We start from the raw sequence: 14,346 nt of genomic DNA on the forward strand, positions 1-14,346 counted from the left end.
TATATATATTTTTCGGCTTGTGGTAAAAATGCTGTTTTTGACAATGTCAACTACTAATGAATTACTATCAACAACTCAGGTGAGTACAGCTTTATTCATCTTACATTTGTCCTTAAATGACAGAGAAATGTCAACTGTGGCTGAGTGAATATTGACTGTAACAACACATTTTTTGCAGTATATACATGCCAGCTTGTGGCGTAAGTCTGTTAAATGACAGAGAAATGTAAACTGTGGTGTAAATGACTACTGAAATTCACTGGTTAAAAAAAAATCAAGTTAAATTGTCCATATCATGAAGACATATTATTTTATTTTAAATTGCAAATACCAAAATACTGTTTTAAAGATTTTAAATTGTAATTTATTTTTTGTATGTTTAAACTGACACATTTAATCAATTTAATATAAAAATATAAAAAAAAAAAAAAAAAAAAAAATAAAAACAAAAAAAAATAAACAAAATAATATACCCTTAAAATAAAAAAAATAAAAAAATAATAATAATAATAATAATAATAATAAAATTAAACAAAATTTTAAAACCCCAACTTTGAATGGTAGTGTATCTTTTATTTTTAAAATGCAAACCATTTATGCAAACAAAGCTGCAAAACTTTTCAGCTCTTTTACTAGTCTTAGTTATGATTTTAACAATCGTCACTCTAATATGATAGTTTAATTGCCTAACATTCAAAAACAATTAAGTATTTAGCAACAAGACTCGCCACCACTGTGTGTCACAAATAAAATTTTTAACTGCTTATAATGGGTCAGAAAGACGATGGAAAAGGGTGTAAAACTAAATTATGAAAGCTTGGCTGTCAAACAGACGTCAAAGAAAAATGTCACAACATGTATCTTTTAAAAATATTTCACAGCTTGAGTGGTTTTGTCCGACCTAAAAAAAAGTGAATAATCCCATTCAGTGATTTTACAGGAAGTGCAAGTGCATTGTTGCACATGCATACCCACCCACACCAGAGCCCATATGCACAAACCTACAACCTCTGAGACGCAAGCACACAATCAAAGATGCACAAGTTGCTAAGTGGAATGTGGTCGAACAGCCACTGTAACTTCTCAATGAATACAATCAGAGCCCTGTAATCAACTGTGTAAAGAAACATGTCATTAAAATGGAAGTGAACGTGTCTGCAGTCATTAGAGTGAGTGGCATACCTGCAGGTTTAAAAAATATATTACACAAAAAAAACACCTCCTACTAACAACACTACACACACACAAACAAAACACACACCTACCCATCAAACAGGATTCCCTGATACTCTTCCAGCTGTCTCATGAATGATGGGTTGGGTTTAGTGACAGCTCGCCGCTCTTTAACATACTCAAAGGCCTGCTTCAGGTCCCAGCCGTACTCCTTCATGGCGTATGCGATCACAGTGGAGGCCGAACGACTAACGCCCATCTTACAATGCACCAGACACTTTGCCCCTGCTTTCCTGTAGGTATTATATTAGTCTTGTGTTAAAAGAAATCTGTAGTGCTAGTACTGTCAATATGACGTTTTTTGATGAAGCAAAACTAAAACACAGGTTAACAATGAATTTGAATTAAGACTTTATCTGAAACCAAGGAGCAGAGAAAAACAAAAAGACACTTTAAACCTGAATCATTGGTTCTTTTATACTAATACTAGTGTTCACATTGCATCAGAATTACAGTCATTTCAACTTTCTTACTGAAAACCTTTCATGCCTTTGTTGAACCTGTAATTTTAACTGATGAAAAATCTGAGTTCTTCAGAATTCATATTAGTGTATCTTTATGATTATTCCTTAATGTTTTGTAATGGATGTTACTTGAAGTTCTTAATCATTTGGATTTTTAACAATTGTACTGTTCATTGGTTTCCTAATGTAAAATTCCTTAAATGAAAAATCAGATTTTTGTTTCACTTCACTGTTGTGACGTTATGTTAAAAGAACCCTAGCAGAAAAATGGCAGCAGCCTCAACAGTAAAAGCTAGTTAGATACAGTGGGGAAAATATTTATTTGATCCCCTGCTGAATTTTTTAAGTTTGCCCACTAACAATTAATGAAGGGTCTGTAATTGTTATGGTAGGTTTATTTTAACGTATAGAGACAGAGGTAAAGCATGACTTAGTACTTGGTGCAGAAACCCTTGTTGGCAAGACATTTCTTGCAGTTGGTCACCAGGTTTGCACACATCTCAGGAGGGATTCTGGTCCACTCCTCTTTACAGATCCTCTTTAAATCCTTAAGGTTTCTTGGCTGTTGTTTGGCAACTCAAAGTTTCAGCTCCCTCCACAGATTTTCTATAGGATTGAGGTCTGGAGACTGGCTAGGCCACTCCATGACCTTAAAGGGATAATTCACCCAAAAATGAAAATTCTGTCATTAATTACTCACCCTCAAGTCATTCAAAACCTGGAAGACCTTTCAGGAACACAAATTAAGATATTTTTGATGCATTCCGAGAGCTCTTTGACCCTCCCATAGACAGCAAGGATACTACCAAGATCAAGGTCCAGAAACGTAGTAAGGACATCAGTAAAATAGTCCATGTGACATCAGTAGTTACTGATGTAAGCAGCAGTGCGATGCGCACAAAAAATATTCTTGTAGCTTCAAAAAATTAAGGTTGAACCACTGATGTCACACCGAATATTTTACTGATTATTATTTATTCATTTTAGATGTTTACATTTGGAAAAGCTGTGCTTACTGCATAAACCTGCCCGTGTTGGTTTGGCTGTAGCCTGTTTGACTTTCTAAATTCAAGTTATATATATTTTGTTCTATTTGTGTTAAGTTATTTATAATAAGTGAAGTGAAGTTTTACTGTTAAGTGCACTGATGTCAGACTCATTTTGAATAATAACGTTTATTGTTAAATTGTTAAATACCCTGCCTCCACTACATAGGCCTATTTTAGTCATATCATTATAAGTGTTTGATCACCACATTTGAGTTATCATTGCAAAAAATGTGTTTATCTATATATATTGTTTATGTAGGCTATATACTGTATTCTATATATATGGTACCAGTCAAAAGTTTGCACACACGAATGGGAAATATGTCCAAACTTTTGACTATACTGTACTATAATATAGCCTACACATAAAAAATATAGGCCGATATATTGGTATCAGTAGTTTTTTTCACTCCCTAATATCGGTATCGGTGCCCAAAAAACCCATATCGGTCGACTCTGGCCTCCAAGGCTATTGGCGCAGACTTAAAAACATAACTAAATAACATTTAACAATATCTCAAAATAAATTTCCATTTTTAATACTGTACACTATTGTGAAGCCCAAAATCACTTTAACATTTAAACATTTTTGTTTTTATGTTTTGAATTTTAAAATTGCACTAATATTTAATATAACAAAAACTATTATAATTATATTAGCTATTAGTTATATTTTATTGTCTCATTGGTATTGAACAAAATTTTAATACATACATATAATGATGTACTGATAAAGTGTTTTCTTAACTTTAGCAACACGACCATAGATAGATCAATTTGCAGTTATGAGCGAAACCAAAATGATTCAGAGCAGAATCTCGCAAATGTAATTCTGACATAACAAATGTAGCATAAGTCTTGAGAAAGAGCACAAGTTCTTTGTTAATAAACATTTTTGTACAACAATTACAGCTAGAAGACCAGAGTGTTTTACTCCAAAGCATTCGGAGGTTATTCATACTCACTTGGCTCTAGAGATGAATTTATAAGTGTCATTCCAGTAAGCCAGCAAGTCTGTGGCCTCTTCATCGTAAACCCGGATATTGTGGTACTCAAATAGGCTTGGGAAGAAGTTATCGATCTCCCTCGTCACATTAAGGATGTATTGCACCCTGATAGTAAACACAAAGATATAACCGAAAATCTGTGTAATTATTTACGCCAGGAAGATATTTCAAAGAGAATAATAAAGGATATCACAGGCTTATGGCTAAAACTCACCCGGTGTTTTGTAGCTCTTCCAGATTAGATGCATTCCATTCAGAACCCTATAATTATGTGCAATTCAAAAATGACTTACGGTACAACGTAACTGAAATGTATATTTAAAATGTATTTGTGACATAACTCTCACCAGGTAAACATGCTCAAAAATCTCTGTGGGCCTGTCCATCTGCCCCAAGATGACGATCATCTCATTATCAATGTACTCCTTAAATTCCCGTAGATTACACACCATCTGCATCTCCAGCTCTGTGCGGATCTAAACAGAAGTGTGTGTGCAGGTACAACTTGTGAGCTAAGTACACGTGAGAAGATTCTACTGAATAAATAAATCATTCAGGAAGTGATTTTTAGGATGTGTATTTGCATCATACATCTTTAGAGGTGACGTTCTCAAGGTCCTTCTGCATCATGATCTCTCTCAAACGAGTTTTGATAAGTCTCTCTGTTCTTTCTCTCTCAGTTGGCCTGGAGACACAAAGCAAAAACAAACAAACAAAAAAACCCACTCATATTTCTGTTAACATTTCACCACTTGAAAAAAAAAAATATCAATGATTTGTGCAAATCTAACACATCCACTGGTACAACTTTGCAAGCAAAATATATATATATATTAGATTGTCTATTAGGAATATTTAGAGATAGAGTCTTGTTCTAAATATAAAGTTCCATGATACATCAAAATTAGCATCAGTTTCCTCAAATTGCAGGACCATTCACAAATTATCACTCACACTTCAGAGAAGAGCACAGGTGAGTCTGCTCGGTGGGACACAACGTCCTGCATAGCGTTCCACTCATTGATGAAGGCCTGATCTGAAGACACCCGGCTCTGGTAGTAACTAACCCAGGTCAGGAAGAGGCTACCTGGAAAGTAGCTATGACAGCGGGCCACTTCACAGGCCTTATGAAGAGACTGCAGGGCAGACCTAAGAGAAAAAGGTGCTCCATATCAAAACATGCCACCATATCAGGGTTGGACTGATCCTAAAATTGTTTACTAGGCACAATATCAGCCTTTAGTACCCCAGTATAAATATTAGATCAAAACCTTAGGCAACAAATTAACAGCCAAGGGGTGATAAGATGACATGAAACTAGATTTAACAATAACTTATTTAATAATTCAATGATTATAAGCTCTCATATTGATAATTGTATTATTTTTTTAAAAAAAATATGTAATTTATTATAAAATAATTAATCTATTTTTTTTGACCATGAATGCATTCAGTTTGTTTTTATGATAATAAAAATAAATCATATATGTAACAAAACATAAATAATAAAAAATAAGTTAGTGGAACAATTACATTTTTCAAAAAATAGAGGGCAAATAACTTTTGACTATGATTATTTAAAAAAAAATATGTAACAGTATCTGATTAAACATAATAATAATACATTTTAGTAAAAGTGTTGAAAATATTCACGCACCAAAATTTAAATAACTGATAATGTCCGACAGAAACATAAAAAAACTCTTTATTTTCAATTTAATAAACTGAAAACTTTAATTTCTTTATATATAAATATATATATATAATTATTTATATCAAAAAAAAATCAAAAAAAAACAAAACACACCCACCACATATACAGCACTGAAAAAGTCTATAATATTATCAATCTCAGGAAAAAAAGAAAGGCACCCACCACATGGCTTGCACTGATACAGGCTTGAATATGTGTATCTTGTTATCTGTAGACACACTAAAACCCCTGTGAAGAAAATAGAACAGTGAAACACTCTCTGAACTACCTGCAGGAGAATCAGATGTGTCGGTTTTTAACAGATTTGTCACACATACCCGTCACCATCCAGGTGGATACGTGTGTCACTCCACAAAGGAAGCACCATGCCTATCGAACAGGAACTGCAACGAACATAAAATGTAATAGTTATTGTTACTATATTTGATTGGTTTAAATTAAAAGTAAAGGTAGAAGCACACACAAACCTGTCGGAAGGGCTGAAGTCCATGCCCAGCAACACACTCTCTTCTGTGTCCTGTCTGCCATTAGTGGAGACCACCACCATGTAACGGGTGCACTGCGGGAAAACGCTCTCCAACCGCACAGCCTATAGGAAGAGAGAATTAATTTAGAAAAAACATAGCATCAGTATTTTAGATAAGCCTTTTGAATTTTTATGCTATGATTTACATTTTCCCCATTTTGGATTCTTCTTGTATGTGAAGGATTCAATGTAGTGTAGGCTGATTTTGGCCAAACTGTGGCCAAAAATGTGCCCTCCATGAGCAGCTCACTAGGTTGAGCTAGTTACTGTGTGTGTGTGTGTGTGTGTGTGTGTGTGTGGTGCTCACCAGACGGATGTTGTCCTCTGGCCGCAGTAATGTGAACATTGTCTGCAGGTGCTGCTGAAGGTCTCCTGCTCCAAAAGTTCAAATCATTTATTAACTACTAATATTCACATTCTTTTTATTGCCCATTTTGTACATGTTGTCTAACGGATGCCCTTACCTGCATGTTTGCTGCGTTGCGCTGTGATTCTGGAGGAGCAGGAGGAGGAAGAGGAGCCATTCCCACGTGGAAGGAAAAGAGCAGCACCTTTTACTGTTAGGAAGCTTTCACTGATGCTGAGGACAGAAAAAGAGAGAGAAATTTAAATATAGTGTATATCTGAATACATATACATATCCGTTCCAAAGTCTGGGGTCAGTATGTTTTTTTTTTTTTTTTTTTTGACAGTAAAGACATCCATAACGTCACAAAAGATTTTATATTGAAAATAAATGTTCTATTTATATTTCTATTTATCAAAGAATACTGAAAAAAGTGCAGTTTAAACAAAAATATTAAAGGGATACTCCATCCTAAAATGAATATTTTGTCATTAATAACTTACCCCCATGTCGTTCCAAACCCGTAAAAGCTTCGTTCATCTTCGGAACACAATTAAAGATATTTTGGATGAAAACCGGGAGGCCTGTGACCGTCCCATAGACTGCCAAGTAAATTACACTATCAAGGTCCATAAAAGGTATGAAATTCATCATCAGAATACTCCATCTGCCATCAGACGTGCAATCTGGGTTACATGAAGTGACAGGAACACTTTTTGTAAGCGAAGAAAACAAAAATAACGACAACAATTCCTTTGTCAACAGTCTCCTCTGTGTCTCTCCTTATCACCATATGCTGCGTATGCTCTTCTGTATCATCCACGCCACAAGGATGCGCTGTTTTCTTTCAAATTAAAGCTAAATACACGTAGAAACATCCTTGTGGCACGGCTGCTATGGAGAGACACAGAGGAGACTTTTGACAAAGGAATTGTTGAATAAAGTCGTTATTTTAGTTTTCTTCGTTTACAAAAAGTGTTCCCATCGCTTCATATAACCCAGATTGCACGTCTGATAGCAGATGAAGTATTCTGATGACGACTTTCATACCTTTTATGGACCTTGACAGTGTTATTTACTTGGCAGTCTATGGAACAGTCACAGGCCTCCCGGTTTTCATCCAAAATATCTTAAATTGTGTTCCGAAGACGAACGAAGCTTTTACGGGTTTAGAACGACATGGGGGTAAGTGATCAATGACAAAATTTTCATTTTGGGGTGGAGTATCCCTTTAAGCAGCACAAATGTTTTCAACATTTATAATAATAATAAAAAACGTTTCTTAAAAATATGAGGAACATTAAACATAAAATTAAGAGACAGAACCTGAAAAACTACAATACAGAAAAACAAATGCTTAAACTTCAATCTCAGAGGTTATTTTGTGAAATTTTAAAAAGTAGTTGAATGCATTTAGAAATTAGTTTATTCTTAAACAAGCCATGAGAGGAAGACATCCATCTTAACTGTGTCTATTATGTGAAAGAAACAAAAAAACATTATGTGAATTCTGATGGGTTTTACATCCCGAGTGGAACATGAGACACTGAGTTCAGTAAGGGAATATGGGAGGACTCCTTTTTGAGGGCATTATCTCACACACCGAACTCTCTGTGCAGGACGCAAACAAGAACACTCTGTTCCCCATCACTGCAACAGCTGGGGGATCTATGTGTGCGAGTTTCTGTTCTTTGAATAATCCCATGCAACATATCTCCCTCCAATCAATGACATTCAGACTATGCAGACTGTAAAACAAGAGCGAGTGTAAATAGCAGAGAGAACAGAGAAGTGAGAGAGGCACGGATTTATTTAGCGCATGTGTGCCTTTTGTTTTGAATCGACAACCATATGTCTTTTTATGATGGTGTTATTGTAAGTCGACTTAAAAGCGTGAGAATGAAGTATTATGGGAGTATGTACATGTGACTGTGTCTAAAGTCTGTCGTATCTCTTTAATGATCTTTTGTTAATCATGAACCTGTTACGTTATTTTTATAACTACTATAAACGATTGTTTCTTATAAGATTTTGTTTTTGCAGCATATTTGGCTCAAGAGCTTTCTAAATATTAACAATATATCAATACACAATTTTTTTGTGTTAAAAATATATTTTATATATGTACACGTGTATACACTCACATATTAATTAAACAAATTATTTAAAAAAAAAAATATTATATATATATAATATAATATATATATATATATATATATATATATATATATATATATATATATATATATATATATATATATATATATATATATATATATATATATATACACACACACATCAATTACTATTTATTAGAACAAAACCCAAACTGTACTGTAATATGTATTTTAACAACGTGTTATCATATGAACCAGTCAGTAGTTTAACGGGATAGTTTGTGTTTATGATTTATTTATACCTTTTCTTCTGTATTGTGACAAGTAAAACTGATTATCAAAAAGAAAAAAATATTGGATGGGGTCTTGCTTCCATCCAACATCCATTGGTGTTGTTGATTGGATGGAGGCAGATATAAATGTGAGCTGTTGTTTCAACAGAAGATCAAGTTTTGTGACATTTTGATTTAAAAATGATGAGGTCTTTAAATTTCTGATTGTTCATCACAAAACAAAACTGAATGGCTTCAGAAAACTAGAATACAAAACAAAGAAAACACAAAAATATAGATTTTTGTGTCATTTTGGAGCTGGACAGAAAGAAAGGTATACAGGTTTGTAAGAGCAGGACGGCAAATTAATGATGAAATATATTGGCTTCAAAAAGGAAATATACACAGTAACTGTTCTTAGCTTATTTGGGGTGGGACATCATAACCTGTGGTTCAGAGAGTGAGTGAGCAATCTGAATGGTTTCAATGAGGAAGTTCCCAGTTAAGTCCCCAAAATCCTTCTACCCTGGAAAACAATTTTTGAAATGTGCAAACTATTCCATGAAGGCCCACCACAGTAACTAACTCAGAACAGCATACAAATAAAGTGGCAGTTTGACAGGGCTCAAGAACTGTCCAACCACACTTCAATCTACGGTCGTCTGTCTCCTCACACTGTACGACGAAATACTAACACACATGGTTTCATTTAAGCAGTGGTTTGCGTGTTACAGCAGGAAAAGGGAGGGGAAAGAAAGAAAGACAAGATGACGAACGTGTAATGGTGAACCGAACACTCCATCAATGTGTGTGAATTGACAGCATCAAGACAGAGTCATTACTGAAAAGAGCCCCCCACATTTCTGAATCAATTTTGATCTTGTTGATTTATATGAATCAAGACAGTCTGCATATTCAAAAGAATGTTTTTGAGAGGGTTTCTGTATATATAACAGCTTAATAACAATATTTATGTAAAGACAAAAAAGCCTCAGATCACACTTTGCAACAATGCTATACTTATTTACATATACATACAAACACTGGTCAAATTTAAGATTTTTTCCACACTTAAAAAGTGATTGTGTGATCTGCAGTATGCTTAAACGGAAAATGATTTGTTTTTGCATAATGATAAAAAAAAGTGTGTGGCAAGGACTTCCTGTTTACTGAGGACAGGAAGATGATGTAGGAGTGATGTAAGGTGAAAGACTATACTTTCTTTGTTTTGACTGCCTCAATCACCATGTGACACAACATGCGCAACATACATGTAACATGCTTCTCAGATTGAAAAATCACCTGAATATAGTTTTTATTTGGTTCCCTGATAAACTGAACATCCTTCATTACAGGAAGTAACAGTACTTGGAATGGAATTGCAATATAACTGAAAAAAATAAATAAACTTTGGAATTAGTGTGTGTGTGTGTGTGTGTGTGTGTGTGTGTGTGTGTGTGTGTGTGTGTGTGTGAGTAAAAAAAGAAAGAAAAAGAACTGAAATGAATAAAACTATTAACTTAAAATTAAATAAAGAATTAAGTAAAAGAAAAAAGAAAAAAGAAAAGAACTCCCAACATAACCAAAATAAAATAAAAAGATAAATTATTATAGAAAAAAGAAAGAGAAAAGGGACTTTGAAATTTGCACAATAAAATTAAAGAGAAAACACAAAAGAGAAAAATTAGATAGGAAAAAAGACTCTGGTATTTTTTAAACTTACAGTTGGTTGATGTTGTCCTGGTACACTAATCCACTTTGCAGCAGTATTTGTATTCCATTGTGTGTAGACAGGCATTCTGTGGAGGTGCTTAAAGCAGTCACCAAACCACCTAAAGTATCCTTTATGTCAGACAGAGGTGAGGAAACCCTCACTGAAGCTTTCCCATCCTTTTACCACATGCTGAAGAAACAATTAAAACACACGGGAAACTACTCAAGTTCCTTCGAGCAACAGAGCGATTGGACAAATGTATTCAGAGCAAATTCAGCGGTAACTCATTAAATAGCTAGTGTTGTTTTGTACAAACTCTCTCAATAGTACACACCCCCAGTTCATCCAACCGCTCTTCAATCAAACACATCCACAAACAAATACAGTCAGACAAATCATAGTCTTAGTCAGGACACGTGCTCTGGTGGACAGCAGACTCCTTATCAACCCACAGAGTAAACACAAGTGAACTGGATTTAGAGCTTTCGGGAAACTGATTCCAATATTACAGAAAATGAAATATACACTCACTGGCCACTTTATTAGGTACACCTTGCTAGTACCGGGTTGGACCCCCTTTTGCCTTCAGAACTGCCTTAATTCTTCGTGGCATAGAATCAACAACATTTTGGTCCATATTGACATGATAGCATCACGCAGTTGCTGCAGATTTGTTGGCTGCACATCCATGATGCGAATCTCCCATTCCACTCCATCCCAAAGCTGCTCTATTGGATTGAGATCTGGTCACTGTGGAGGCCATTTGAGTAAAGAGAACTCATTGTCATGTTCAAGAAACCAGTCTGAGATGATTTGAGCTTTGTGACATGATGCATTATCCTGCTGGAAGTAGTTATCAGAAGATGGGTACACTGTAGTCATAAAGGGATGGACATGGTCAGCAACAATACTCATGTAGGCTGTGGCATTTAAACAATGCTCAAATGGTACTAAGGGGCCCAAAGTGTCCCAAGAAAATATCCCCCACACCATTACACCACCACCACCACCAGCCTGAACCGTTAAGACAAAGCAGGATGGATCCATGCTTTCATGTTCTATACACCAAATTCTGACCCTACCATCTGAATGTCACAGCAGAAATTGAGACTCATCAGACCAGGCAACATTTTTCCAATCTTCTATTGTCCAATTTTGGTGAGCCTGTGTGAATTATAGCCTCCATTTCCTGTTCTTAGCTGACAGGAGTGGCTGCTTCAGGGTTCGACGTGTTGTGCATTCAGAGATGGTATTCTGCATACCTTGGTTGTAACGAGTGGTTATTTGAGTTTCTGTTGCCTTTCTATCATCTCTAACCAGTCTGCCCATTCTCCTCTGACTTCTGACATCAACAAGGCATTTTCATCCACACAACTGCTGCTCACTGGATATTTTCTCTTTTTCGGACCATTCTCTGTAAACCCTAGAGAGGGTTGTGGGTGAAAATCCCAGTAGATCAGCAGTTTTTGAAATATTCAGACCAGCCCGTCTGTCACCAACAACCATTCCACATTCAAAGTCACTTAAATCTCCTTTCTTCCCTATTCTGATGCTTGGTTTGAACTTTAGCAAGTCGTCTTCACAACATCTAGATGCCTGAATGCATAGTGTTGCTGCCATGTGATTGGGTGATTAGCAATTTGTGTTACCAAGCAATTGAATAGGTGTACCTAATAAAGTGGCCGGTGAGTGTATTTTCAATATTTGCATGACAAAGTCTTTTTAAAGTAATTTGCAAAATGACTATTAATTAGTCTGACAGAATCATTATAGTGGTTGCGATAAATTTAAAATGAGCTGAAGAAATCATTAAATATGTAGACTGTGTCTACAGTCTAAACTGCATTTGAATTAGTCTAAATAAATACATGAGTCTAGGGACCATGTAATGTAATTATCTCAAACAACAATGCTTATTTGATGTGAGCAAAACACTGAATGATAATAGCCTTAAACTACATGAGCCCTACACACTGAAACACAGCTATACAATGGGGGGAAGCTAGAAATAAAAGTGAGGAAACTGCAGTAAGTGCTTTTAAACAAACTATTAGCTCTATAAGGGTGTTTGTTTGATCAAGGCTGTCCTATTTTCAGGTAAAAGAGGAAAGATGATGGAATTTCCCTTGGTAACGATAGCAATCATAGGAGCCCTTGGTAGGGGACAGCATAGGTCTTTTCCCATGGGTCGCACTCGCCCTTTGTACTACCCAGTTTCCCCTGTTGTGACTGACTAAGCTACTGAAATCCTAAACCAAAGGTGAAACACAAGGCCTGTGTAAACATTTAGGTTGACGGTCATGTGACAATGTGCTCTGGCAATGTATTTAAACCAGTAACGGTTGCTATGGTCATCAAAATACAAATACTGCTTTTCTCAGTGAAACTTGTATAAACAATAAAAAATTACTAGCAGAGCATTATTTGTTGTCAATTCAACTGCAGCAAAATTGTTCTGCTCTGAATTTTGATCACAAAATAACAGTTTTGTTCTGTACAAACCTTGATGGAAATGAACAGGGACTTGATTTAAAAATGGCATCAAAATGTCCAAATTCAAGATAAAGGGGAAAAAACACATCTGCACAATAAACAAAATCTATTACGGCTGTCGTGATTAAAATAAAATGTGAGAAAGAATGAGAAATGTTGATTGGACAAACGATCAAACCTGTTTCTGATGAGCTTACAAATTTAATGGCCAATTAGAGGCATTTGGATGAACCATAACAAATCTTTTCTTTTTCTTTTTTTTTTTAAATCAGCCGTACTAGTCTGAGTTGTCTGAATGAATTGTCAACTAAGTGGACTTGAGGTAGTCCTTAATAATTTGCTTATTTTTAGGTTCATATCAGACTTATTAGGTTGTTCTTATGTTTAAAGAAAATTATTTACAATTTAATGTATGTTGCAAGACATTGCAACAGCCAAAGATGACTGCTTGCATGTATGCCCTTAGCTGTGATGTTTTAAAGGCGATGACTTTTCAGAGAGGGATTAATTAAAGGGTTAGTTCACCCAAAATGAAAATTAGACTGTGTTTTACTTACCCTCGAAGCATCCTAGGTGTATATGACTTTCTTCTTTCAGACGAATCCAGTCGGAGTTATATTAAAAATTGTCCTGGCTATTCCAAGCTCTATCATTGCAGTCTGAGGGTGTTGCAGTTGAACAGTCCACAAGTCGTCAAGTAAAGCTTGCCCATTCATAATAAAAAACATCCCGGAGATGGCTCCAGGGCATGAATATAATTTATATAACTCCGACTGGATTCGTCTGAAAGAAGAAAGTCATATACGCCTAGGATGCTTTGAGGGTCAGACGACCACCGGGACAAGACCACAGGAAACAGATGATTCTTCTGCACAATCTGACTTTGCTGCAGCCTGGAATTGAACTGCTGGTTTCATCTGGTCAGAGGAGAACTGGCCCCCCGACTGAGCCTGGTTTCTCCCAAGGTTTTTTCTCCATTCTGTCACCGAGTTTTGGTTCCTTGACGCTGTTGCCTCTGGCTTGCTTAGTTGGGACACTTCATTTACAGCGATATCGTTGACTTGATTGAAAATAATTGCACAGATACTATTTAAACTGAACTGAGCTGCATGATGACATCACTGAATTCTATGATGAACTACCTTTAACTGTCATTTTGCATTATTGACACAGTTTTCCTTATTAATCTTGTTCAGTTGCTTTGATGCAATCTTTTTTGTTTAAAGCACTATATAAATAAAGGTGACTTGACTTGACTTAAGTAAAACAGTCTAATTTAAATTTTTGGGTGAACTAACCCTTTAAGCAAAAACAACAAACTAGTCAACTTTAAACTTCAACTTTATGCAACAGCTAAGGGAGGCATAGAAGGACGACTCCAGAACCTGACTTCCATCATCACAAGCTTTGC

General features: G+C 35.5%; 1 protein-coding gene across 1 annotated transcript in view; it reads right to left on the reverse strand.

Annotated features, from left to right (window-relative positions):
• The window catches only part of ssh2b (slingshot protein phosphatase 2b), a 34,727-nt gene that overhangs the window by 4,428 nt on the left and 15,953 nt on the right, over positions 1 to 14,346 (reverse strand). Inside the window, exons 3-13 of the mRNA XM_042711507.1 lie at positions 6,458 to 6,573; positions 6,301 to 6,365; positions 5,935 to 6,056; positions 5,785 to 5,850; positions 5,630 to 5,695; positions 4,708 to 4,902; positions 4,345 to 4,438; positions 4,101 to 4,229; positions 3,968 to 4,014; positions 3,712 to 3,858; positions 1,266 to 1,466 (exon numbers count right to left, since the gene is read on the reverse strand). Of these exons, the coding sequence (XP_042567441.1) occupies positions 1,266 to 1,466; positions 3,712 to 3,858; positions 3,968 to 4,014; positions 4,101 to 4,229; positions 4,345 to 4,438; positions 4,708 to 4,902; positions 5,630 to 5,695; positions 5,785 to 5,850; positions 5,935 to 6,056; positions 6,301 to 6,365; positions 6,458 to 6,573 (1,248 nt within the window). The remainder of the gene's footprint in view (positions 1 to 1,265; positions 1,467 to 3,711; positions 3,859 to 3,967; positions 4,015 to 4,100; positions 4,230 to 4,344; positions 4,439 to 4,707; positions 4,903 to 5,629; positions 5,696 to 5,784; positions 5,851 to 5,934; positions 6,057 to 6,300; positions 6,366 to 6,457; positions 6,574 to 14,346) is intronic.

This window comes from Cyprinus carpio, chromosome A21 (genome assembly GCF_018340385.1).
Source record: "Cyprinus carpio isolate SPL01 chromosome A21, ASM1834038v1, whole genome shotgun sequence".
NCBI classification, from domain to species: domain Eukaryota; kingdom Metazoa; phylum Chordata; class Actinopteri; order Cypriniformes; family Cyprinidae; genus Cyprinus; species Cyprinus carpio.